Source organism: Vigna radiata, chromosome 2 (genome assembly GCF_000741045.1).
Source record: "Vigna radiata var. radiata cultivar VC1973A chromosome 2, Vradiata_ver6, whole genome shotgun sequence".
Classification (NCBI taxonomy): domain Eukaryota; kingdom Viridiplantae; phylum Streptophyta; class Magnoliopsida; order Fabales; family Fabaceae; genus Vigna; species Vigna radiata.
In genome coordinates, this window is record NC_028352.1 from 25,058,425 (window position 1) to 25,083,453 (window position 25,029).

At 30.6% G+C, this 25,029-nt stretch overlaps 1 protein-coding gene across 1 annotated transcript; it reads right to left on the reverse strand.

Moving 5' to 3' along the window:
* Positions 1 to 519: 519 nt before the first annotated feature.
* Positions 520 to 4,082, reverse strand: LOC106756204 (zinc finger CCCH domain-containing protein 30-like). Its single transcript, XM_014638518.2, has 2 exons — positions 3,823 to 4,082; positions 520 to 3,324 (listed from the first exon to the last, which is right to left on the reverse strand). The coding sequence occupies exon 2, from the start codon at positions 3,227 to 3,229 to the stop codon at positions 1,112 to 1,114; it is 2,118 nt and encodes a 705-aa protein (XP_014494004.1). The 5' UTR covers positions 3,230 to 3,324; positions 3,823 to 4,082; the 3' UTR covers positions 520 to 1,111.
* Between the last annotated feature and the right edge of the window lie 20,947 nt (positions 4,083 to 25,029).

Sequence of the window (25,029 nt, forward strand, 5' to 3'; positions counted from 1 at the left end):
GGAATGGAGTGGTTTGTTACAGTGAGTGCTGATAGGTTAACACAATTTCTGAGTACGTGGGAGTGTGGTGAAAGATTCAGTGATTTTATTCAACTATTTGGTATAGGAAGTTTGCTAAACTAAAAACAATGCATATATTTGTGATCACAGGTCATCAAGTAGGTGCAACCATTAACACCAACTATCAGTTGGGGCACAGAATAATCATCCAATAAAAAACCCCAACTACCACTTTCATAACACTAGAGTCCACTTTCTGCAGTGTTGCCAAGCAACATAATTAACACCATCCCCAGATCTTGAATTTTATCATTCAAAGCAGCACAAAAGCCAAAAAGATATTCCTTCACTGCTTTCACAGTTTAAAAAGATGATCTCAAGCTTTCAGAGCAGGACCACAAAATCATTCCACGTAACCACATAGCCATTAATGACACTTTGCAGGCAAGAGGATGAAATCAAAGCATAGGTAGTTGCACAAATTTAATGTAAGTGGATACAAAATGATAAGATATAGGATAAAGGAAACATTGCATTTGAATTTAAAATAAAATGATAAACAGTACAATTCAATGTAAATATTCAATAGTGCAGATCATCTCTAATTATTCCATTACAGACCAACACCTTGTTCTTTGGGAACAGCAAATCACTGACTTGGCTTAGCTTGGTGAACTTTCAGAAAAAACTTGTAAACAATGGCATGCTAGTGGTTTTTGTTGCATTATAAACCATCTAGCTTGCAAGATGGTGAACTCAGAACTTGAGTAAAATGGAAAAGGGCAGAATCCTGTGACAATGGCCGTTTTGGAAGAAAAATAGATAACCTCGACAGGATTTCTCTCCTATGGATGTAAGCCCCAAGAGAGAGCTTCTTCAGCTCTCCCCTGAGGCTCTGTAGTAAAATAATGAATGACAATTATTAAAGAAAAAAAAAAAAAAAAGAGAAAAAATAGAATATCCTTCAGGTAACTTTGCAGCCAACCCCCACCTCCTTTACTACAATTCCTCCTCTCCTTGTCGTCTTCCCAAAAAATTTCACCAAAAGAATATGTACCTTACGAAAATTAAATACCTATCTCAACAAGATAATGTAAAGGGGTCAATTTTACTAGACTACAAGCTGATCCAGTTGCATTTGCTCAAGCCAGGCTCCTAAAACGGAATGATCAATGGATTCAATTTGAGGATTAGAATTTGGTCCATCCGCTGATGGAGCTGTGGGCAGAGGAGAAGCAAACTTCTCTTTCATCATCTCAGGTGGGGATTCCTTCACCAGAGACTGGACCCATGACAGATCAGGCTCTTCACCATTGTGCTTAAGCTCGAACGAGGATGACCTTCGCATCTTACCACCAAGCTCGTCTCCGTTTACTGACCAATCAGCTTTTCCATTAGGAGATCCCCACTTGGACCAACCGTTTACAGGTGAGCCAACAATTGAGGCAGGACTGTTGGCACCAAGGTCCCTTGAACTGACACTTCGCAGCTGTAGCTGCTGCTGCTGCTGTTTCTCACGCTGAGCAAACGCCGACATGCGTGTGCTCATCGGTGAGATTGGTTCCACACTTCTTGGTGACATCCTTCCAGACGAAGAGACGCCAAAGGAGGCCTGTAAAAGAGGATGGTCAACGCTCTTAGGAGAAAGTAAATTAGTATTAATTGGTGATAACATGCTCTGAATCTGTTGAAACTGATTGAGAACAGCTGATTTGTGGGTTGGAGAAAACACAGACGCCGCTGCTGGATCCGAATACCGGGGAGACGATGAAATTTCAGCAGAAAAAAGCTCTTCCAGATTTGCTGGAGTTAGGGTCTTGGACCGACCAGATCGACTCACAGAACCAGCACCAGGGCGAGGCTGTAAGTAACAGCTCAAGTCATTCAAAGGGTGCTGGTGGCCATCAAGATCAAGCATTCCGTTCAAGTCTTCCGGTGGAATGTCTCGTGCACTAAGGGAAGACCTCAATCGGCTAGATTGAAGATTGCTTCCTGGTAAATGAAGAGCAGGCACGTTTGGCTGTGCCCAGGCACCAGAGGAAAGTGACATGCCATTGGCAGATGGGGACATTGGTTGCCCAAAGTGAGATGGCGACATGGAAGAGACAGCCGAAGGCGAACCCGGCAGAAGGCTCATCGCAGCAGCCATGTCCATGACATTAGGAGCCGAGGCCGATGATCGTGGTGAAGGAACAGCAGATCCAGTGGATACATACAGTGGACGCAGCTCCTCTGCAGTGTGAGCGAAAAAACACACCCTACGATTGCAGCTAGTACCATCTTTGCAAAGCCGTGTCCGATACTGAGCCGGGTGAAGCCAGCACTCAAACACCCCATGAGCATATTCACACATGTCTCCTCGCCTACAAGCCCCTTTCCTAAAATCAGGGCACGGCACACAACTGTAATGAAACTTCCTAGGGTCTCTCCTCCTTGCGTTCTCTCCGGGGTGAACAAATGGGCACTCCGTCCAATCATGAGAGTAGGCCCTGGAACAAGGCCTGACCTTGAAGGAAAACATCCGAAACTCGTCAGTGGCGTATATGCTGTTCTTTATATCAGGCAGAGATGGATCTATGGGATACTCCTTCTTCTCTGACAAAGACCCAATAGCTGCTTCAGTAAACTTTGCTACCACAGGAGATGGTGGCGAGTCTGACGGAGAGTATGGCAAACCATTAGGGGAACCAGGGCTGGATGAATTGACAGACACAGGAACAGATAATTCACCAATGGACCCACCAATAGACCCGTCCGAAGCACTGTCGGATAAAAGCTCCTCAAGCACAGGTTTCATTTCTTGCAGCTTAGGAGGGACAACAATCACATCTACTGGGCGATTTCCATAGGCATCCATGCAACTCGCATCAGCACCTGCGGATAATAGCAGCTTCACAGTTTCAACAGCATTGGCAGACCCACCAGAAGCAGCACAGTGAAGGGCAGTGGTTTTATTCGCCCCACATGCGAAATTCACATCAGCCTCAGGGCACATCAGAATAAGCTTGAGAACATCATTGCTACCGTAAGTAGCTGCGACCATCAGAGGAGTGCGATGCTCAAGAACAATTTGCTTTGATCCGTTTTGACGTCCATACCAGAATCCAACCTCGTTGATCGCAGAAGGATCCTTCTCTAAAAGAACCTTAAAACCTTCAATATCATTGTTAGAGGCAAGCTCTAGCAGACTGGAAAAAGAATCTTCGGTGTTAACTGTTAGCGTTTTCATTTCTCTGAAGTTAGTCGTATGGATTTTACACCTAAAAAAAAGAAGATGGAACAGATTTTGATTTCTCTGGACCACTTTCACATGCCTTCAATTAACTGGACAAAACAATCACAAAAAGAAAACAATAAATCAACAATTATGAAAAAATAAATAAAATTTAGCATATAAGAAATTGACACAATTCTAACAAAAAAAAACTAGGCAGACATCATGCTTAGTTAGAAAATATACATAATCCATAACATCGCTTAAATAATAAAAACAAATCATAAGAACAGCCTAACAAGTGATGAAATATTCTTCCTACAGCATGATTTGCTGAAAATACCAATAAAATATAAAAATGAATAATTTAAATGTAATGAAACGCACTCACAACACAGATCTGACGGAAACATAAAAACCTAACATCAACACATTTGCTAAAAGAAAAAGAAGAGTGACCAAAAATTATCCAACTAAGATTAAAAATCACTCTATGATCGTGCAAATTCACCATCTGGTAAACGAAAATGAAAACCACACAAGTTAATTAAAATCTGAGTGAAAATAGAAGGAAAAAAAATATAAGCTGAAAGGAGAGAGAAATTCACCTTGACGATCAAGTTTGAAAAACTAAAGAATGAGCAAATGCAAAATGAGAAAGAGCTAAGAATGAAGAAATGGCGAGATCTGAGAGTGTGGAAAAAGTTCAAGGCTTCACTCTCCATCGATGGAACTGAGGGAACATGAGAGAGTTAAGAAGAGAGGGAAAGTGTGTGTGAATGTGTGTGTAGAGAGAGAAGGTAACGTCTAGAGAGAACAGAGGAGAGAAATTGAAATGTAAATGAAATGGGGAAATTAAGGGTGAATTTATCCCAGAAGGATGTGAAATGGTGGTGAAATGCACGCCAAATGCAAGTCCAAATGAAGTCTCTGGAGAGAGTTTCGGGAAACTGGGACTGCCGGTGGGAGGGAAAGTGGGGATGGAAGAAAGTATGAGGGAGAGGGGAAGGGCTAAACCGGTTACAGGTAGTGGTGGATTTGATTCTAATATTTAGGAAGAATGAAATTGAGTTTGGAATCCGCCAATAAGAGAGTGACTCATGCGCCAATGATGGCAAAGTGAGGACAGTGGTCAATTGTGTTAATTGTGGAGTCAAATCGAAGCACTCCAAAAAAAAATCTTCCCTTTTTCATGCTAAAAACTCTCACAAATAATAAATATTAAATTACTTATATTAAAATTAATATATTATCTATAAATATTTGGATGAGACTGTTATAAAATAAAAAAAAATATTAACAAAATTATTCAATTATATATTCATATATACATATACAAAATTATATAAAATCTCTTTTAAATACATAACAAAAGTTTTTAATAGATGCAAAAAAAAAGAAAGTAAAACCACTCAAACTATTTTTTTATATTTTTATGTGACTGAGAAAATTTTGACATTTATAACTAAAATAAATTTAATCTCATAATACATGTTTAACAATGAGTTTATGTTCATGTTTATACACATAATTATTCAATAAAAGAAAAGAAAAACAAAAACAACATTAGTCATGGTTAGTAATACCATGGTGAGTAATTGTATATTGATAATAAAATATAAACTTTATATTTATCAGAATCTTTTAAAAAATATTAATCTTTCTTAGCTGAATAGGGTCAAGCATCATCCAAATGTCCAATTTCTCATGCTATTACATGCTTGAAACTTAAAGATTTATTAATCATGAGTTTTAAGATTCATAGATATTCATGGGAATATTAATATTTTATTTTATATCAATAACTAATTAATGGATAGTGCATATATGTACATGTGTCCACTTTTTTTATAATAAAATTAAATGAAATATGTTGCTAAACTTTATATTAAAGTTATACAAAACTTTATATAATGATTATAAATATATTTTTCATTAATTTTATAATATTATAATCATATAATACATATTTATAAATTTTAATGAAAATAAAAAAATATATATAAAAATTTGTTATAAAATATTTTAATGTTTACTTGTATAATAAAAATGTTTTTAATTTTTATAATTAATTTTTTGAAATAATAGAAATTAGAAGTAAGTTAAGAAATTTATAAAAATAACTTATGTGGACTTGTTTGAAAAGTATTTTATATCTTTTTATCTTATCTTATAGTCTCATTTATTGCATCTAATTTTTTTTATATCCCTAAATTATATTTATATAGAATAGTTATTGTAATATAATCTCTTCAGCTTGGGTAATTAGAAATGGTAATGATTAGGATAGGGTATAAATAATGTTTATTTTCCATAACAAGATAATTTACTCATTACTTATCTAGTTTTTAAGTTATTTATTCAAACTGCAAAAACTGCAAATATTTTAAAACCTACAAGTATTCATAAATATAAATTTAAAATATATATATATATATATATATATATATATATATATTTTATAAATTTTTAAAATAAAATTAAAAATATATATATGAAATATAACATAAATTAAATTAAAAATATAAATTAAAATTTAATTTTAATTAAATTTAACTTAATAAAATATAAATTAATTTTAATTTTAATTAAATTTAAGTTAAAGAAGTATTATCAATAGCTTCTCATAAGATTAGCATTATTTTTTCTCTTTGTCTACGGATAGAGATTGTTTTATGTTGTAATGCATGTTTTCTATTAGTAAATTTTACTTTGTGCAAGATAAAAATTAGACCTAGTCTTGGTTTTTAAAAGTTAGAAGTATGTGTTATATTGAATCATGAACAATGTTTGATTTTGATTTTAGTTTGCATTTCTTTTATTTATTAGGTTTTCTAGGTTTTCTTCTTCCTGAAAACTTTACTAATTTTGATTTAATTTTTATCAGTTATGATGCATTGATACTTCAATTTTATGATGACAATACTTTGTAATGTTTTATGTTTACAACATTTAACACATGATTTAAATTTTGATTCACACAATATCAGTCGTATATTTATTATGTTTTTAAGAATTATTATACATTTTTTAATATACATATATTACGTATTGTATCTTATTATTTTCAAAATAAATAAATCAATATTTTGAATATGTGTTGCATTTAATACATGTATTATATTTTTGCACGCTGATCTGACAACATAAATATGGACAAGGTTTGTTCTATTTTTGTAAAATTTTGAGTTTTATTTCTTTATTTTTAAAGTCCATTCATCAATATTTTGATGTTTATTTGTCTAATGTGTCTTTGGGAAGTTGGTTAGGGCCAAACATAGTAGTGTCTTGATTTTATTTCAGTTTGTTTTGTTTAATATGTTTTCTTACATCTTTTATTATGGTATTTGCTTTTCTAATAATGTGGTTTTTGGTTTATTTATATATGTCTTGTTTTTGGTTTCTTATTACACTAACAAAGGTCATCACCGTAGGCCACAATCCCTCATAAAACGTTATAAGTCATCGCTAAATATCCATTACCGAGGATCCGGCGACGGTCAAAAAGCTCTCGGTAAATACGTCGTCACTACTTTTATCGAGGGCTTTTGGCCCTCGGTAATTACCAAAGGCTTCTGGCCCTCGGTAAAGCCTTCGGTTTCTTGTCCAACCACACATACCTGCAGTGTAATGTCACAACATACATAAACATGCATAACAGTTTCAATCCACAAATAAACCTGCATATATATTGTCCATCCCAAAATCTTCCGTTCATTGATGAAAAATCATAAAGTACTAACATTATCATCATAATGTACTGACATCCATTATGTTCTAACAAGAAGAAGGTTGGTGCTTCAGTGTACCTCTTCTCGATGCTGTATAGTTTGCAGCAAGTTGTCCTGCACCGTAGACTCGTCCCCTTTTCTTCCCACCAACGACATCGACCCAGCACTGTGTCCTACGGATGTCGTCATCTGCATTACTCGCATTGATCCGGTGTAGAAGCTGACCCATGTTCGGATCTAACCTGTGAAAGTCTCTAGAAAATTCTTCCTGTTGAAACATTAAAAACAATGTCAGGGAATGATACAATAACATAATCACGTGGATTACTAATACTAGGAGTGTTATTTACATGAGTCTTGCGAGATCTTTCATCAACGAATTCATTAATGCCCTTCCGAACAAGGGTCTGTGCAAAGACCTCGTCAACATGAACTGTTCGTCCAAGAGCTTATGTCTGTCACATAATTTAGACTTATTAGTGTATATGAAATAAAAAATACATAAGTTATATATGAAAGAAACAGAAAAGTAAAGAAAGTTTACCATACGAATGGCATGCTCGTTAATTGTGATCGACCCGCCAGTATGCAAGGCACCACCCTTTTCAGACGCTCTGTTCCTCTGGGCTGTAGCACTCTTCTTGCAAAACTCTACTGAATTCCAATGTGCAAGCAAAGAGTTCCAAATGATTTCACCCATCCAGTAAGGGCGCTCCCCAGCAATTCGGGCATCCCTAAACATCTCTGAGAGCCGATGAGATCCTTTCATGTGAAAATTTCTATGTATTTGACTTTCATGTTCAGCTTTCCACTGCACCTTCTTCTGCAATGATGAACAAAACAAACATTGATTAAGACATGGTAATATATGAATGATAATTAGTTTAAAGTGTTGTTCACCTTAAAACGCTCCCAGAATGGCTTTCTGTCGTNTATAGGTATTGCTCCNCAAGTNGGCCATGGAGTCAAATACTGTTGCTTAATTGATCGTGTGATGGCCTGGGAAGCAACCCTGGATGGAATAAACCTTCATATAAAGAAATAAAAGTNATTTCAAATAAGAGAATGTTTAAAACATCAATCAAAGTTAAAAATGGGATTAAAGTCTTACCCTTTTCCATATGGCTCAATCCATGGTCGATCATGGAGGAGCGGGTCAACATCATCATCACCATCTGAATTTGGATCAGTAAATGGTGTGGCAGTCTCAGAAGGCGGTCTAGAAGATGAGGAAGGTATAGAAGTAGGGTCAGGGGTAGGAAGAGGCTCTTCTGCAGGAGTAGGAGGATAAGGGTGTACAGTATGAGTAGGGGGAGGGTGTACTGTAGGAGTAGGAGGAGGAGGGTGTACTGCAGGGGTAGGAGGAGGNNGGTGTACAGTATGAGTAGGGGGAGGGTGTACTGCAGGAGTAGGGGAAGGGTGTACTGCAGGAGTAGGGGTAGGTAGTGTACTAGGCACCCTAAGTACATACTTTGCGGTCTTCCGTTGCCTTTTTTTAGGCTTGGCTACCCCCTTTCCTTTATCACGACGGTCTGAACCTTCTCCTGTCATTACTGCATTGAATATGTTTACAAATAAAGTGAAACAATAGAAAAGACTAAGGAAGGATCACTACAAATTAAAGTGAATTTCAAATTATTGCATAAAAATGTTAAGATAGTCAAATTATTTCAAATAAGGAAGGATCACTTTATTGAAATGATAGTTCAATTTGCTACAATATTTAAGATAGTCGAACATTCAATCATCGTCATCATAATCTTCGTCTTCATCTTCTTCATCATCAACAGTTTTCCTGTAGTGATAATAAATGGTCTAGAAATTTGATCTTATAAATAATATTGATAGTAGACAAGAAACATTAAATCTTGTGTCATAATAAGTGATTTATGGTTTGTTAAAAATCATGACTCCAATAAGCATATTCAAACCATTTTCATGCATCATAAGGAATATAATATATATTTTATATATTTTTTAGAATGACCACAATGATAGTATGTGATTATGGATAATTAATTAATATGTATTTTATATGTTAGGTAATAGGATACATGCTTCTATTAGGAAGGAAGATGTAGATTTGTGGAAAGATAAATTGGTTAAGGGTTAAACTTATGTTATATACAATTTCAAAGTCCTAAAAGACCAAAAAACCAAGGAAAATATAAGGTCTCTGAACTCTCTTGTAAATTAATGCTTATCATAGTATATAATTTAGAAAAGTATAAAGGAAATTGTAGATTGAAATTACTTTGTTATCGATGTCTAAATTGGTAGGTTTATATTGTATTTCTTTGCCTATCACTTGTTGCTCTAAAGATGGTTATGTCATGTTAATTGACTATTATTTCAAGATGTAATTGGGAACGGATTGTAGATTGAAACTACTCAGTTGTCGATGTTTAGATTGGTAAGTCAATATTGTAATTCCTCATCTATTACTCATTACTCCAAAGATGGTTATGTTATGTTAATTTATTATTATGGTGTGATGATTTTAAGATGTAATTCAAACTGTGGACAAAGTTAAAACTAGACCACAATCAAAGAATATTGTCTTTAATGTGATGGATTTGAGGTAAGTAGTATTTGTTGCTTTGAAATTATATCTGCAAGAATAATTATTTAAATATTGTTTAGTTCATCAATTTGTAAAGGTGGTGTAATTGGATGCACCATATGGGATAAACAGACAACCAAACTTTTAAGTCATTGGAATGAAAAATAGAGTTTTGATACGACAATAGTCACTTACACTCAAGCGAAGATCAAACCACCATTACGTAAGTGGATATTTTATTAAAGTGTGTCTTAACAATGTTTCAATTACCTAAATAATTATTCTTTATGTTTATGATTGTTCTTTATTTATATATCTAATTCATAGCATGAGTCTAAGTTGTTGATGGATTATACTCTTTCATTTATAACGTGTGTGCACGTGCATGTGTGTACGTATGTATACCTCCAATTTGTGTAGTGGAAGTTGAGGTCTTTGGATCTTTAACTTTTTATGTTATCGAGTCTTTGAAATAGAACATATAGATATAGATCAGTTCTTCGAATGTGGTATTATTGCATAATATCTTCATGTAGGCCCCACTTTATTCTTCTTTTTTCACCAAGTTCAAATCAGGAGCCATTGGTTGAGTTCAACATTTAGAAAGACATATTTCAATGGGATAAGAGGGTTAAGGATCTTCTTGTTGTTGATTAGTTAAGGTTCATCGGGTAATGGATAGAAACTAGGGAATAAAGTTGCTCAATCTCTACTTGTAGGCATTTAAGCTTCTATTTGAATGCTTGACAAGCCTATATAGACTATAAACAATGAAGGGTTAAGTTTTTCCATCTCTTTTTTGTTAATTGCCAATTGATACATTTCTTCTTTTCTTTATCTGTTGTGGCATCTCTTGTCATATTGATTCCCATAGTTGTTAGGTCGGGGTGAAACTACATTTAGAGGTTTTGACATTAACCTCAATGATACCTAATCAACGCTCTTTAGTTGACTATAGGGGAAAGTATGATATCTCTATTATATTACGATAAATCTCACAGTGCAAAATCCATCTAATCAATGGAATCCCAAGACTTGTGGTGAATGTAACAAGTCAAATCAAAAAGGCAATAAAAAAAAAAAACTCTTGCTTTATCTTTCTTACATCCCACCACCCTAGATGTCTAGGAACAAGGCTGACAACAAAATCATCCATTAAACGAGTCAATGTGAGAATCTCACATGGTGTTGTTCTAATTCATGACTCACACAATTAACATAGCATATCTATTGCATGGTTGTTTCGATCAAGATAAGAAAGATATCTCACAATAAGATCAAGTTACATAATGGATTTATGAGGGAACAACAAGAAAGAGGGACAAACCAAGTGCAAGATTGGCTTTAAAGAATTGCTATGAAATGAATGTATTTCTATTTAGTATCATCAAGTCATTTAGTAAAGTCTCTTGTGTTGTGTTTCATGAATTCAATTAAAGTGAGTAATTGATATTCCGATAAATGTTTTTCAGCGTTTTGTGTGAACCCTTTCCCATGTCTTTCTTGATTGATAAGACCTACTAGCCTATCTTGTTGCTTGATAGACTACATCTTTCCAATATACCAAACAAGAAAGATTTATGTTTAAAGTGGTTCTAAAAAGTATCTCGTATAAATGAAGTACATATTAATTCTCATATCCAATGTGAAATAGTTAATAATATTTTGACTATTTTGTTGGCTTATTCTAAATAGGATATGAGTTGTGTTATTGTGAATACTGCAATTAAATTTGATTTAAATGATAATTGTTAGAGTTATTTTGTTTGCACTCAATGTAAAAGAAAAACTAGTGAAGTAGGTGTTTTCAAGTGTAACAAGTGTGATAGATACAATGAGAGACCTAATATCAAGTTAGTACATTAGTGTATTATCTACATTCTTTTATTACTTAATTAAAAATCTTATTTACCTACTATAATGTCAATATAAATTTTATTAATACATTTAATTGTTTAGGTACAAGTTGAAAGTTGAAGTATGTTATATAAATGATTATGCTAACTTTTGTTCTTTCGGATCAAGATTGTACATGAATTATTTGAAGTTATTACCTTGTCTTTGATTTATTGTTTAAATATAGATATTTACAATATATTAAAAAAAATCAAAATTTACAAAAATCTTTATATTTTAAATTTAGGTTGGTAAGGATGATTCTAGGTGCTCTCCATATAATTTTCTTTGTAATTTTAGGTTGTACATTGGCATTTAAGGTTATAGTTCAACCACACAATAAACATATATTAGTTAGGAAAGTTTTGGTAGATGTTAAAACTATTTAGGAAATTAAAGGTCAACTAATGTGAAAAGGTATCTTATAAGTTTATGAAAATGAGATTATATATAATATTGTTTTAATTTTATTCAGGCATTAGTATATATTATATGCATTTAATATAATAATTTGTTCTTTTAATTTCAGCACAATAAAGAATGAGTGGAAAAAGCATTTAGGATATTGTTTTCTTAGTTCTTCTGATTACATGATAAAGCATAACCTCATATATGGCTTGTATTTTTGTAGGAGAGTGATTTGAATCAGTATATCATGATACGAATACATCATTGTATGTAATTCCATTTAAGAGATTGTGTTCAAATGTTAAAAATGATGAATATATATAACAAGAATTACAAATGTACTCAATTGTCAACTAAGACAATTAAGAAAGAAAAAATAAATAAATCATCACAATGATTACCTTTGTTATAGATTGTTTTATTCATTTTCAATTTATAGAATATGTTATTTTGTATAAAAATATTTCTTTTTACAAATGTACCTAATAATATATGTTTTTTAATATTTAGTACGAATTTTAATTATGTTTACTTTCCAACAATGGGTTATATATATTTTAGATATCTAAAATTTCTTCGTATAAAGTAATTATTACAAGTTGAAATATTATAGAAACAAGAATAATATAAACCTTTAGAAAACAAGATTTGCATAAACAGTTTAACAATTAAGTTATAAATATTAATTGTTATAAACTTTAATTTGAAACAATTGACTTGGAGATGATTATAAAAGAATTCAAAGTTAATATGCCATTATGTTCCTCTTTGATATTTATTCCATCAATGAATGATATTTCTTTACTTGTTTTTGAATGGTGAATGTCTTGATGTGCAATTCTAACAAGGGTTTCCTTTTAAGTTAATTTTATTAAAGTCATCTGTATTGATGTAATAGAGATTTAGACTATTCTAGTAATGGTCTTTTTTTTTCTAACCCATTTCTACAAGATTTTTGAAGTTATTGAAATTAGTATGTGCTTGTTGTAGAAATGCATTCACTTTCTATAGTTATACAACATCTTACATGTTGTTTGGATTTGAAACTTAATTATAAATTTATAATGCTCTTGATATTAAGGTCTTTATAAAACTTTTTACCATAAAACAAAGTCTAGATCGATTATTAAAGGACACATATTTATTGTATTCAATATTTAATATTAATTAGTTTGGATGACAAGGATTAGAATTGAAACAAAATTTAAACACAAAAAAATGAAAAACAATAAGAATAAAAATTAAATGGTCAATTTACAAATTTAAGATTTATAAAATTCCTTTTGTCATAGTTCTATGATGATTTAAATTCAAGTTTGAAAAGTTTTTCAATTAATTAATCAAACAAACACCATTGAACCAATAATAATATATCATTTCATCTAATTTGTATTCATTTACTAAGATTCAATTAATGTTATAAATAGTTAAGAGGAAAGTCACATTATTTTTATCCAAAAAAAAGGACGTGTTGGAAGAAAAAAAAAAGTGGAAAAAACATACATCGAGAGAGAAAATAGGAAAAAGATGAAGTGCTTAAGAGCAAGGGAAGTTAATCTTCTTTCTTTGAGTTTATGGTGTTTTAAACGTACGAACTTGTGTGTTTCTTTTATTTATATTTATATTTTTTAATTGTTTTGGAGATGAGTGATTAAGTGAAAAGTAAATTGAATAGAAATTTTAATTAGAGTGAAGCTATGTTAACATAAATTTGAAGTTTTGCGGGATAAAATTAGAAAGTAGAAGGAAATTGAGAATTTGTAATTTATTTAGACAATTTAGGGTATTATGGAAGTCCTCTAGAAGTTAATCTAAATTAAATGAAAAGTGAATTAAAATTCGAAAGATATACTATTAGAATTAAAGTAAGAGGTAATCAACATGTCACATTACTGTAATAAGAGCGATGATAAAATGGGACACGTTGTGATGACAAACTGGTTGTCATGAAACAACGTGATACCACTTAATGATACACTCAACAATGCACATTCATTGTTGATAACTTCGTTAGATGAAAAACATCGAAAAGAAGGAAAGAAGAAATAGTTCAATGTCATTTATGAAAGTGTTATATGGAAAAAAAAATCTATAACGAAGGTAAAACCTAATAAGTTATATTGGGCTAGAGAAGGCTTGGGATTCTCAAGTTGGTGACTCCTGAATAAGAGGAACTCGAGAGTGCTCTCAACAAGAATCTCCCATTCATTCAAAAGTTCTTTAGAATAGTGAAGAAAACTTAATTTATAGAAACTCAAGCTTGTGCTACGCTAATTGTAGATCCAGATTTCGTGCCAGGATTTACGAAATCGATGTACAAGTGACACACGTGTTAATATACTATAGACCACGTGCAAAATGTGTAAAACATGGAGGAAAAGGGATTGGAAGGAAGTTTAGGTTGTTTGACGTGTAGATCCAGAGTTTGGCAACTTGATCACAAGAAATACTAAGCAACCTGACCAAGTTGGAAGCTTGTCAGCTCGATCATCAAGAGATTTAGACAGCCTGACTAGATATAGAGTTAGACAACTCAAGTTTGTTGAAAGCAAGGGAGCCTAGTAATGATGAAACAACTTGGATTGAAGTAAGAACATTGAAATCAGTCTTCAAACCAGTCGATAACTTGGTCTAGGAGTAAGAACATGGAAATCAGTCACCATCAATGACAATTGTTCAGGTTCGGCGATGAGCTTAAGTGAAGTACGAGACACCACCGATGAATTTGGAAATCTGAATCTTGATTAGGATCTACAAAAATTTGGAGACGGAAAGCAAAAATCTTGAGATGAAAAGAAAAAATTTGAAGAGAAACAATAAGAGGAAAACCTAATTAAGGGCAGTGAGGAGTGATGGTCAACATTAATATAACCTAATAAAAGAAGCTTAAAATTTGGGATAAATTTTAATTTTTAACGAGTAATAGATACCTATAGGTACTGGTATAATGATATTGGTGCTGGGTCTATCGAGGAGGAGGTTCACTAAGAAGATACAAACACCAATGAGATTTAGGTCCAACCACATAAGGGTACCCAAAACTTTAAAGCAATGGGTTAATTGGTCTTTCACCTTTATATAGTGCTCTACTTTCTATTTTTTATCCAATGTGGGACTTGGACTCACACTTGGATTATCAACAATCGCCTCCTCAAGGGTGATTCCCTTCCACATTGGTACATTCCCTCTCTAGCGGAAGCATTCCCAACCACGAGTACCCCTTCATATCGTTGTTCATCTTAACAGGAAATGTTTACCTATAACCCTCCGCTAGGAAGACTTTCGGTACAAAGACCATTGTACTCGTTTGACCTGGTCATCAAGACAAACCTGACTCTTATACCACTGTTGGGCCTATCGAGGAAGAGGTTCATTAGGAAGATACAAACACCAATGAGATTTGAACCCAACCACATAAGGGATTGACACAACTCTCTATCCAAAACCTTGAGGAAATGGGTTAATGGGTCTTTCACCTTTATATAGTTCTCTACTTTCTTATTTCTATCCAATATGGGATTTGGACTCACACACTTAGATTCCCAATAACTGGTCCTCAACCCATTAATAAGCAAGTACTAAATTATTCGTTGTCCATTATCCATGGTTCTCATTTTATGTATCCATTTACTATTTAGTAAATTTTATCCAGGACATTCGTGGGTATAGATATTTTTGTCATTTATAGTCACAACAACATTCATCTTCTTATCAATATGCATCACATGATCTTGACATGACATTTGTAACTCATCATATCTATGGATTTAGTTTATATAAGGTTATTCTTCAACTTCATGACATATTGAATGTTAGACAATGTTCAAGTCATGCCATCATGCATCTTTATCTTAATAAAACATATATAAATCATCTTGCAGGAGGTATTTTATAGGTGTCATTAATTGTCCTATGGCGTAGGCAAGATGGACCAAGTCTTAATTGGATAGTAGCATTTGTACTATTATGTTCTTAAGTAGAATTAGTTGTGTCATAACTATTAATTATAACTTTTGACATAGTGATAAGTTCTCAATCTAACAAAACCATTTTTCCTTTGGTGGAACTAGAAATATCTGCAAACATTTTTTAGGTTAGCTTTTGTCTCCTATCTTTTTTGTCATTCATGAAGACTAACAACCTAGATGACGATGTCTTAGTGTTATATAAAAATTGAATCCTCATTTTTTTTAGTTTCACATTGATGTCTCAATGTTATATAAAAACAAAATTGAACTTGAGATGAGTTTTTGTTAGTGTACTCTCCTTTACACGTAGTATGAAGATTCATCACTTCAACAAGATATACAAACGAACCTTATTATAAGAGCTTTTCTAACTTTAGCCATAATACTATTACATACTTTTCCTTTATAATCTTATTTATAAAGAATCTCATTTGACAATAATGAAAAGATCATCAAATGAGCATTTTCTTCCTATTACTAAAAAATTTGGATGTGAGATGTAATTTGGAAAAAATACTCACATGATACTTGAGGAAAACTTTTTCATCATCTTAATTCTTCGTAAAGTAAATTTGCTATTCTTATTAAACTTTTTAATCTTAAAAGTAATACTCATTCTCTTGTAAGACATTGTGACAACAAATGCAAAAAGAGATTAAAATGAACTTTGATGTCAATTTGTTGTACACTGAATTATGCCAAAGAAAATATGAATTATGTAAAATGACAATGTGAATCAAATCTAATTTAGACTTAGAACAAAGAATTAGCACAAAGTTAGAAATAAATAAATTAACTCGTGTATTATAAAAGATAAGCATCTCAATCTCCTTCCATTGTATAACTCACGTATATGAAGGTTATAAGATACAATAAGAATTAACTAGAGTTACAAACAAAATCATAAATAAATCATTCGTATAAAAAATCTATCGTGATCAAATGATACAACTCTTCATCATTAAACCACCTACTTGTAAGCACATATAACCATTATACTATTTATCCTACAAATAGTTTTAGTATTCCAAAATCCTATAACTATCATGTGAGGCCATGAAGGAAGAAAAACATGTATTTGTTCAAATGAGAAAAATTTGATAATAATAATATGTACTAAGAATATTTCAATTAAATCCAAAGTTTATCTCAAACTACACTAAAATTTAAAAATAAGATTAAAAAAATAAAATTATATAAATTATGACTACAAAATTATATATATCGCAATCTGTCTTGCACTTCGTAACGCTACTTGAAATTTTTCATTCATTTATACGCTCATCACAAACTGCATAACAGTGACACCAAATACTTGTACATAAAAAAGTTATAAAAAGGCAACATTAAATATAAAATATCCCCATTAAAAAGTTATTTTCTTAACTAACAATCTAATACCCAAATACTTCAAAAAGGCATAACAGTGACACCAAATCTTAAACCACTTTAATATTTGTACATAATCACATCAACAATTTAATGACGGGAATTACACACATAATTAATAATATATTTTTCATAAATCAACTATCACTCATAAATCGTTATAGAAAAAAAAAAAACAGCATTTCAGTGAATGTGTATAACATTCTCACATCACATGATATTATCATAGTTTTCTTTTGGAGATGAAATAATTGATTTGTCTGAAAATGTATTGATGAGGCGAAAGAAGAAAGGAAATATCGTAGTTGGTGTTAGGCATCCAAACAACCTTAGATAAATGAAGGCGGGAAATCGATTCTGCGTTTGATGTTTGGTTAGGTTAATGCTTCATAAATAGACAATACCTAACCTAACATGGTCCCATCTTTGTTCTCCCATGAAAATGAAACCTTCTTTGTATTCAATGTCAATGCAAAACAATGTCTTTTCTTTTGGACTCTTTCAAACTTTCTATTCAGCTCCCCCTAAAGGGTACCATTCCTAAGTGGGACCCCACAACCATTTTTCCCTCTATTCTTATCCTTATAAGTCCTTTTCACCATTAACAATTAAATACCTTAATCATTCATCAAAATATATTAGGGTTTTATGTCAATTGATTGTTATCATCTCACATGCCTATTTTCTCATCATTTCATGCATTTAATTTAAACTATATCATGATGTTAACCAAGTAAAACTTTCAAATAATTATTCCTTTCTTTATCATGTCCTCTTCACAAAATTCAACTTATTTTTCATGCTTCAATAGTTATATGCTAATTTTTTTTTTAGTTAACATTAATTTTAGATTAATGTTTCATTCATTATTTATAAAAACTCTTATTTTTATCGAATTTAATCGAGATACCTTTGAATTAAAGTATACACCTTTCAATAATTTAGTTGTGTTTTTAGATTAAAAAAAAAACACACAATTACACTCTAAAGATAAATAGGAAAGGTTCACTCATAATAAAATTTTCAACATTCAAACTTGTATAAGAGTTTGAAAATCTAAATAACATGTAATATAAAAATTGAATATAATAGTTGAATGTGAAATATTCACTCTCAAATGAGAATGAATATTTACAGACCTTTTATATATTAACAAATTTTATTGATATTTTATTAAATAATAATTAAAATATACATACATCTTAAGCAATGAGTTTATTATTATTTTTAACCTATAAATGGCATTGGTCAAATTAGGACGGGTGTGTACAACTATTAATTATTATATTTATAAACTTTTTCTTTTGTTTTTTATGAACTTATGTATTATATATTATTATTAGTTAAAAATTTTAAGAGTTTTTTTTATTTAAGATAAAGTTAATATTAATGGAGGGGTTGTACTCGGATCCACCATAGAAAGTGATGACTTGACTTTTGTTAATAAAGGAATAACTTTGGTTGAAAGGAGTATACGTAGAAGACAAACAAATAAACAAGTTTGAAAAAGAAAATAGTATCCTAGTAGTCTAGTAGAAAATTAAAGCTCCCTAGTTATTATTATAATGATCTAGTGAGAAATTAGGGCATCCTAGTATAAGCTCCAAAAGATGAACAACATCATTAGATTCATGTCCACCTTAGTACCACCGTCTCAAACAAAAATATATGTACCGACTATACTTTGCAACCGACTTTGTTTGGACATTTTTGTGTTTCAAATAATAAAATAATAATAATAACGAACAAATAAATAAAGAAAATCATTAATGTTATCAGGATGATATAAAACAAATAATATTAAAACAAAAAAATATGTATAAAACATAAAATAATTATTCAATTTTCTATTTACTTAATTTTATTAACCATTCTTTTATCTCAAATATACATATTTAAATTTTATTAAATGTTATTCATTTGTCTCTAAGATGGATCATGAGACTCTTAAGAGTTAAATTGCTGTCTTCTTAGGAGAGAGCATGAGTTCCATTCACAAAAGAGAAATATCCACTTATAAAATATTTTTTTACCCTAAGTAAGATTTTAAATGATTTGTATAATACATAATGAAAGAATTATATAAGAATTTGATTTTATGGGCTTCCTAGACTATAAGTAAATATATTAAAAAAATTCAATTTGAAGATAATCAAATATTATATCCTGAAAGTATTATGTAATCAATTATTATATCATGATATATGGAAAATATTATAATATGATAATAAGTATAAGACTGTAAATATAAATATTTTAGAGATATTTCATGATATATTGTGAGTACGTACAAAAATAATGAATTCTTTTATTTTAAGTGTTTTTAAAATAATATTGTTAGAGTTAATATCATATTTAAGGTATTGTTTATTTTAAAATTTGGATTTTTTTCAATTTTATTCTTAAAAAATATTCTAAAACATTAAGAGAGGAATGTATATATAAACTATCATTAGTTTCGACTTTTAAATAATGTGAAATTATTAGATATACTAAAACAAATTTTTTAGTAAAAGAATATTAAGAAGAAGTCAAATATTAGTTTAAGTTCTATTATTGAATAAAAACAACAAAGTTAAATAAGAAAAAAGAGTCATATATAATGTATCTTAATAAATATAAAAAGAATAAACTCATAAATCGTATCAAAATTAATTTTCAGTGATTAGTGATCCACTTAGACTCTTTTAACAAAAAGAACAAAACACAGTAATAACACAGCCACAACAACAATTTAAGTAAAGACTATGGTACAACACACATACAAAAACAAATTATATCTCACCTCAAATAGAAAAAGAATTTTGTTAACCAAGTAGGTCAAATTTTTCTTTAAAAAAAACTAACAAAGTTAGATTTTCGTTAAAGATATAATTTAAAAATAAATAAATGATAAAAAAAATTAAACGAGGAAGTTAGATTTTTGTTAAAGATATAATTTAAAATAAATAATAAAATTTGTTTTAAATAAGTTATGTTAAATTATAATAGTTTATGTTCACCATTAATGCATTCTTAGCATACCTTAATTTTTCTTGTGATAAGAATGTACGCTTTATATTAAGTTTCTTGGTCAATGTTTATCTTTAGTTTTTTCAATACTTCTTAGACCGATAAATGATTAGATCTAGCAAGGTATTATTTAAGTCAAATAAAATATAAGAATGGATGTATTGTTAATAAAATTATGGAATATTCATCGACATTATTTTGTTATAATAGTGGAATTTAAGTTTTTATATATTATTGTATTAAATAAATTAAAACAAATATTTATTATCATAATAGTTATTTTTTTATTTGGATTAAGTAAGATAGTTTCTCATAGTAGATATTTGTAATGGGAATTCAATTAAAAAACAAGGAAAGTACATTTTTTCTTTGAGAAAGAGAAAACTCACTTTGGCAATGTGTGTAAAAAGGTTTTGTAAAAAGCAATTATAAAAAAATGTATTTTTAATATAACGATTTAAATTACTATTATTATTTAATAATCTTTATTAGATTAAGCAAAATGTCTCGGTCTTAAATTCAATAAACAAATTTTATCTTAATCCTTACAAAATTAAATTTGACCAAAGAAAATTGAAGAGATTATTAACACGTGAAGATCCAATTTCAATCCTGTGGTGCTCGTAATTTCATTGATTAAAATATTAAACACTAAAATGATAGAATTCGAACAGTTAATTTAAAGAAATTTAATTTAAAAATTATTAATTCTTAGATAAGCAATAAATTTTAAGTGTAATTCAATTTTATAAAATAAATTTGTAGATAAGATTTATGTTCATATATATTTAAGAAAAAAAATTATTTATGATCGAGTAAAACTTCTAAAAGAATAAAAAATTTTATTTGAAAAATAATTGGAGTATCATTATTTCTGCATTATTGAGGGATGTCTTAATCATCGTACACTTGGCGCGTTCAAGGTGACATCAGAAGGGAACCACATTGAGGTGTGGGAGCAAAATGAACCGACAGGATTCTCTTTCTCTTCTTCTTGTGGATCAAGGAACCTCCTTCATTCATTCACATACATGTCATGCTATCATATCATATCATCCATCCACAAACAAAAACAAAATCACAATGTGCTGTGGCTAAGGGACGGTGCTCTTTGGTGGGTCACACTTTTTTTATTTTTTTCACATAATCTTTTATAAGAATTTCATTTCATTTTTATAAAGTTTTTACTTTTTTAAGATTTAATTCTAATTAATTTTTATATTTTTCAATTCAATTCCTTTATTTAATTTTTAGAGTTAAGTTTGCAATGTAACGTAAGTATTATCTATCCTATTATTTTAGTTTTCAATTTGTGATCGCGAACTAATCTATATTTTTCTAATGTTTTTTGAAAGTTAAGTTTTTCGGTTTTTTTTTCTTGGAACACTAAATTAACAAGATAGTGATTATTTATTCTTTTTTGGATTGTTCTTTGTAGATAGTGTGAGTGGATTAAACAGGACAATCAACGTGAACCGTTGATTCAAAATTGGCAAATTGATTACGCAAGTGCAAGCATATATATGGTGAGTCACTGTTGTACCATAGAGATGTTGCAATTGAGGTGGGACCCATCTTTTCCTTCGACACGTGTGTGGATTTGCATGACCCTGAGATTGAGAGCATCTTATTTCTATTATAGGAACAGAATTTGGTAAAGATTAAGGGGAATGAATTTAAAAGAATAGAGAAATAGATGGAGAGATTTTAAAAAAAAAAACTTATAAAAGTTTGTGAATAATATACGATGATTAAGGTAAATTAAAAAATATTTTAATCAAAAAATAATAATAATAAATTTATTTTTGTAAAAAAGTGATATAAATTTAAATGTAATTAATAAAAATTATATTGAAATAGAATTGAATTTTTTATTTATAATTTAAATAAATAAAATTGTAAAAGCAAAATTAAAATTTATAATATAGATTTGTAGGATAAATTTTAAATATTTTTTTTAACATCCAAATCTTTACATTTTTAATATTACAAAACAATTAACTCGAATAAAACATGTAAACTTATTATAAATATAACATATAATTACAAGTTATATACATATCTTAAACTACGTAAATATATTACACTGAACTAAAAGTTTAATAAAATATTTATTAAGTAATATTAAACAATTATAAGTTCTATTCTAAACTTTAGTATCACTACCAATTAGCACATGCTCATGTAAAACATCTTTATCTGCTCACACCACTAAGGTAATAATTGTCAAAGAAATGATAACACACACAAAAGAATAAGCTAAAGTATCAAAGAACTTTCATAAAATTCTAAATCAATTAATATTACAAACATAATTCAAATCAAACCATATAAAAATATACATATTCACTTTAAACTTCGACCATCCGAATACATGTATTGAAGTCAGACTCATGAAGACTTACACTTGTGTATGGTGGAGCAACTTGCTCAATACAACAACCACAGCAACAACAACAATGACCATCTCATACACCAAGGTTAATCCATCAAACACTTATGATCAAGTTGACCTTAGGCTAAGGACATCCTCCTACTTCTCACAACATTACTCATCTCTCTCTACTGGAGACTTGATGATTATTGAAGTGTTAGGATCATTCCATAATCCAGAAACCCCTACTTCAATACATACACTAACACCACCATAGAATCTCTCCATGAGCTTCATAGAATTACTCCAAACCAACACATCATATACATCATTGAAACATACTCATCCTCATTATAATAATATACATAAATAAGTATCATACATATCATCATATTTATCAACCATAAACATATACAAGTTCCATACCAATATAATCAACATGTATAAACCATTTCAAGCCAAGTCAATATTAGAAAGCAGAAAAACTTAAAACAACTACTTAATACTAGAACTTGAGCCAGTGAGCAAGTCATTCGCCCAACAACTTAAGAGAAATAAAGGTCCAAAGTTGCAGCAGAGAAGTGGCACTCAATGCCACTCCTTACCGTTCAACTCCCAACAAACAGAAGCTTCCTGCTTTTCTAACGCTCAACCTTATACTTGTACCATTCATCCCTATAACAATACCGCTTAGCCCTATATCAATACTGCTTAATCCTATAACAGAAAATCAACAACTTCATTTTTTATTTGGTTGCAATCCAAACCTATTAAAATAATCAATTTGGTATCCTTGACATTAGCATTGATTCAGAAACATGTTTATAACTAAAATTAAGTACCAATTTGCTTATTTGGTTAGGAATGAGATTTCCCATATCAAACCAACCATTCAACGGCTCAACACTCAAATTCCACATGTTAAAAATCAGATTTTAGTGATCTAAGAAACTAAACAAGGCTCAAATGACTCAAAAACAGACCCCAAACATTCAGCTTCTCCTCAAACATCCTCCTCTAAAATTTCACTTGTTAAACCATTACTTTTAGAGCAAAACGAAGCAAGACCAAAAGCTACCCAATTCCTATATGAGTACCACTCAGTCCTATATCAAATATCGCTCAGTCCTATACCAAAAAATCAATAACTTCATTTTCTGATATGATTGCAACCCAAACCTATTAAAATGATCAATTTGGTATCCTTGACATTGGCATTGATTCAGAAACATGTTTATAACTAAAATTAAGCACCAATTTGATTATTTGGTCAAGAATGAGATTTCCTAGATCAAACCAAGCACTCAATGGCTTAACACTCAAATTCTACATGTTATAAATCAAATTTTAGTGATCTAAGAGACTAAACAAGCCTCAAATGACTCAAAAACAGACCCTAAACATTCAACTTCTCCCTAAACACCCTCCTCTAGAATTTCACATGTTAAACCATCACTTTTAGAGCAAAACCAAGCAAGACCAAAAGCTAACCAATTCCTATATCAGTACCACTGAGCCCTATACCAGAAAATCAACAACTTCATTTTCTGATTTGGTTGCTACCCAAACCTATTAAAATGATCAATTTGGTATCCTTAACACTAGCATTGATTCAAAAACATGTTTATAACTAAAATTAAGTACCAATTTGCTTATTTGGTCAGGAATGAGATTTTCCAAATCAAAACCAACCACTCAACGACTCAACACTCAAATTCTACATGTTACAAATCAGATCTTAGTGATCTAAGAGACTAAACAAGCCTTAAATGACTAAAAAAAAAAAAAGACCCCAAACATTCAGCTTTTCCTGAAACACCCTCCTTTAGAATTTCACCTATTAAACCATCACTTTTAGACCAAAACCAAGTAAGACCAAAAGCTAACTAATTCCTAATTTGCACGTACTTATATCACTAACCTTAAAATCATTCAACAGGCAATCACCACAGAATATTACATGTTATACCATTAATTCTAAAACAGAACAAACACACATTCAACATAATTCACAAATGCAACTTCATAGACCAATTTATTAATTTCTAATTAAATCAAACATGTAACACAAGTTAACAAAACATTAACAACAACAAAAATTGGTAGTTAGTTTTCTTACTTGTTAGAAACTCAAATTAACTCTAGAGAACCCTACTCTGCTCTCTCTCAGCTCAAACCAAATAACACCTACAGACAATGAAAACATGATCAAGGTATGACATTAGAACCACTGATCAATAGAGAATCTAAGGAAAGACTCAAATGACACATGCATAAAAAATAAAGTCCATATGCAAAGAAAAATGTGAGAGCTCAAGAAAAAGAGTCGAAACTAACTTACTTTTTTGGACAAACTGATCAGACAAATTGATAGACCTCTCCTTAAGAATCACAAAGACGCTTTCTGATCTTCAAATAGATGACCGAGTAAATAGAAGACTTAGAAAGAAAAAATACGACATAAAAAACTATTT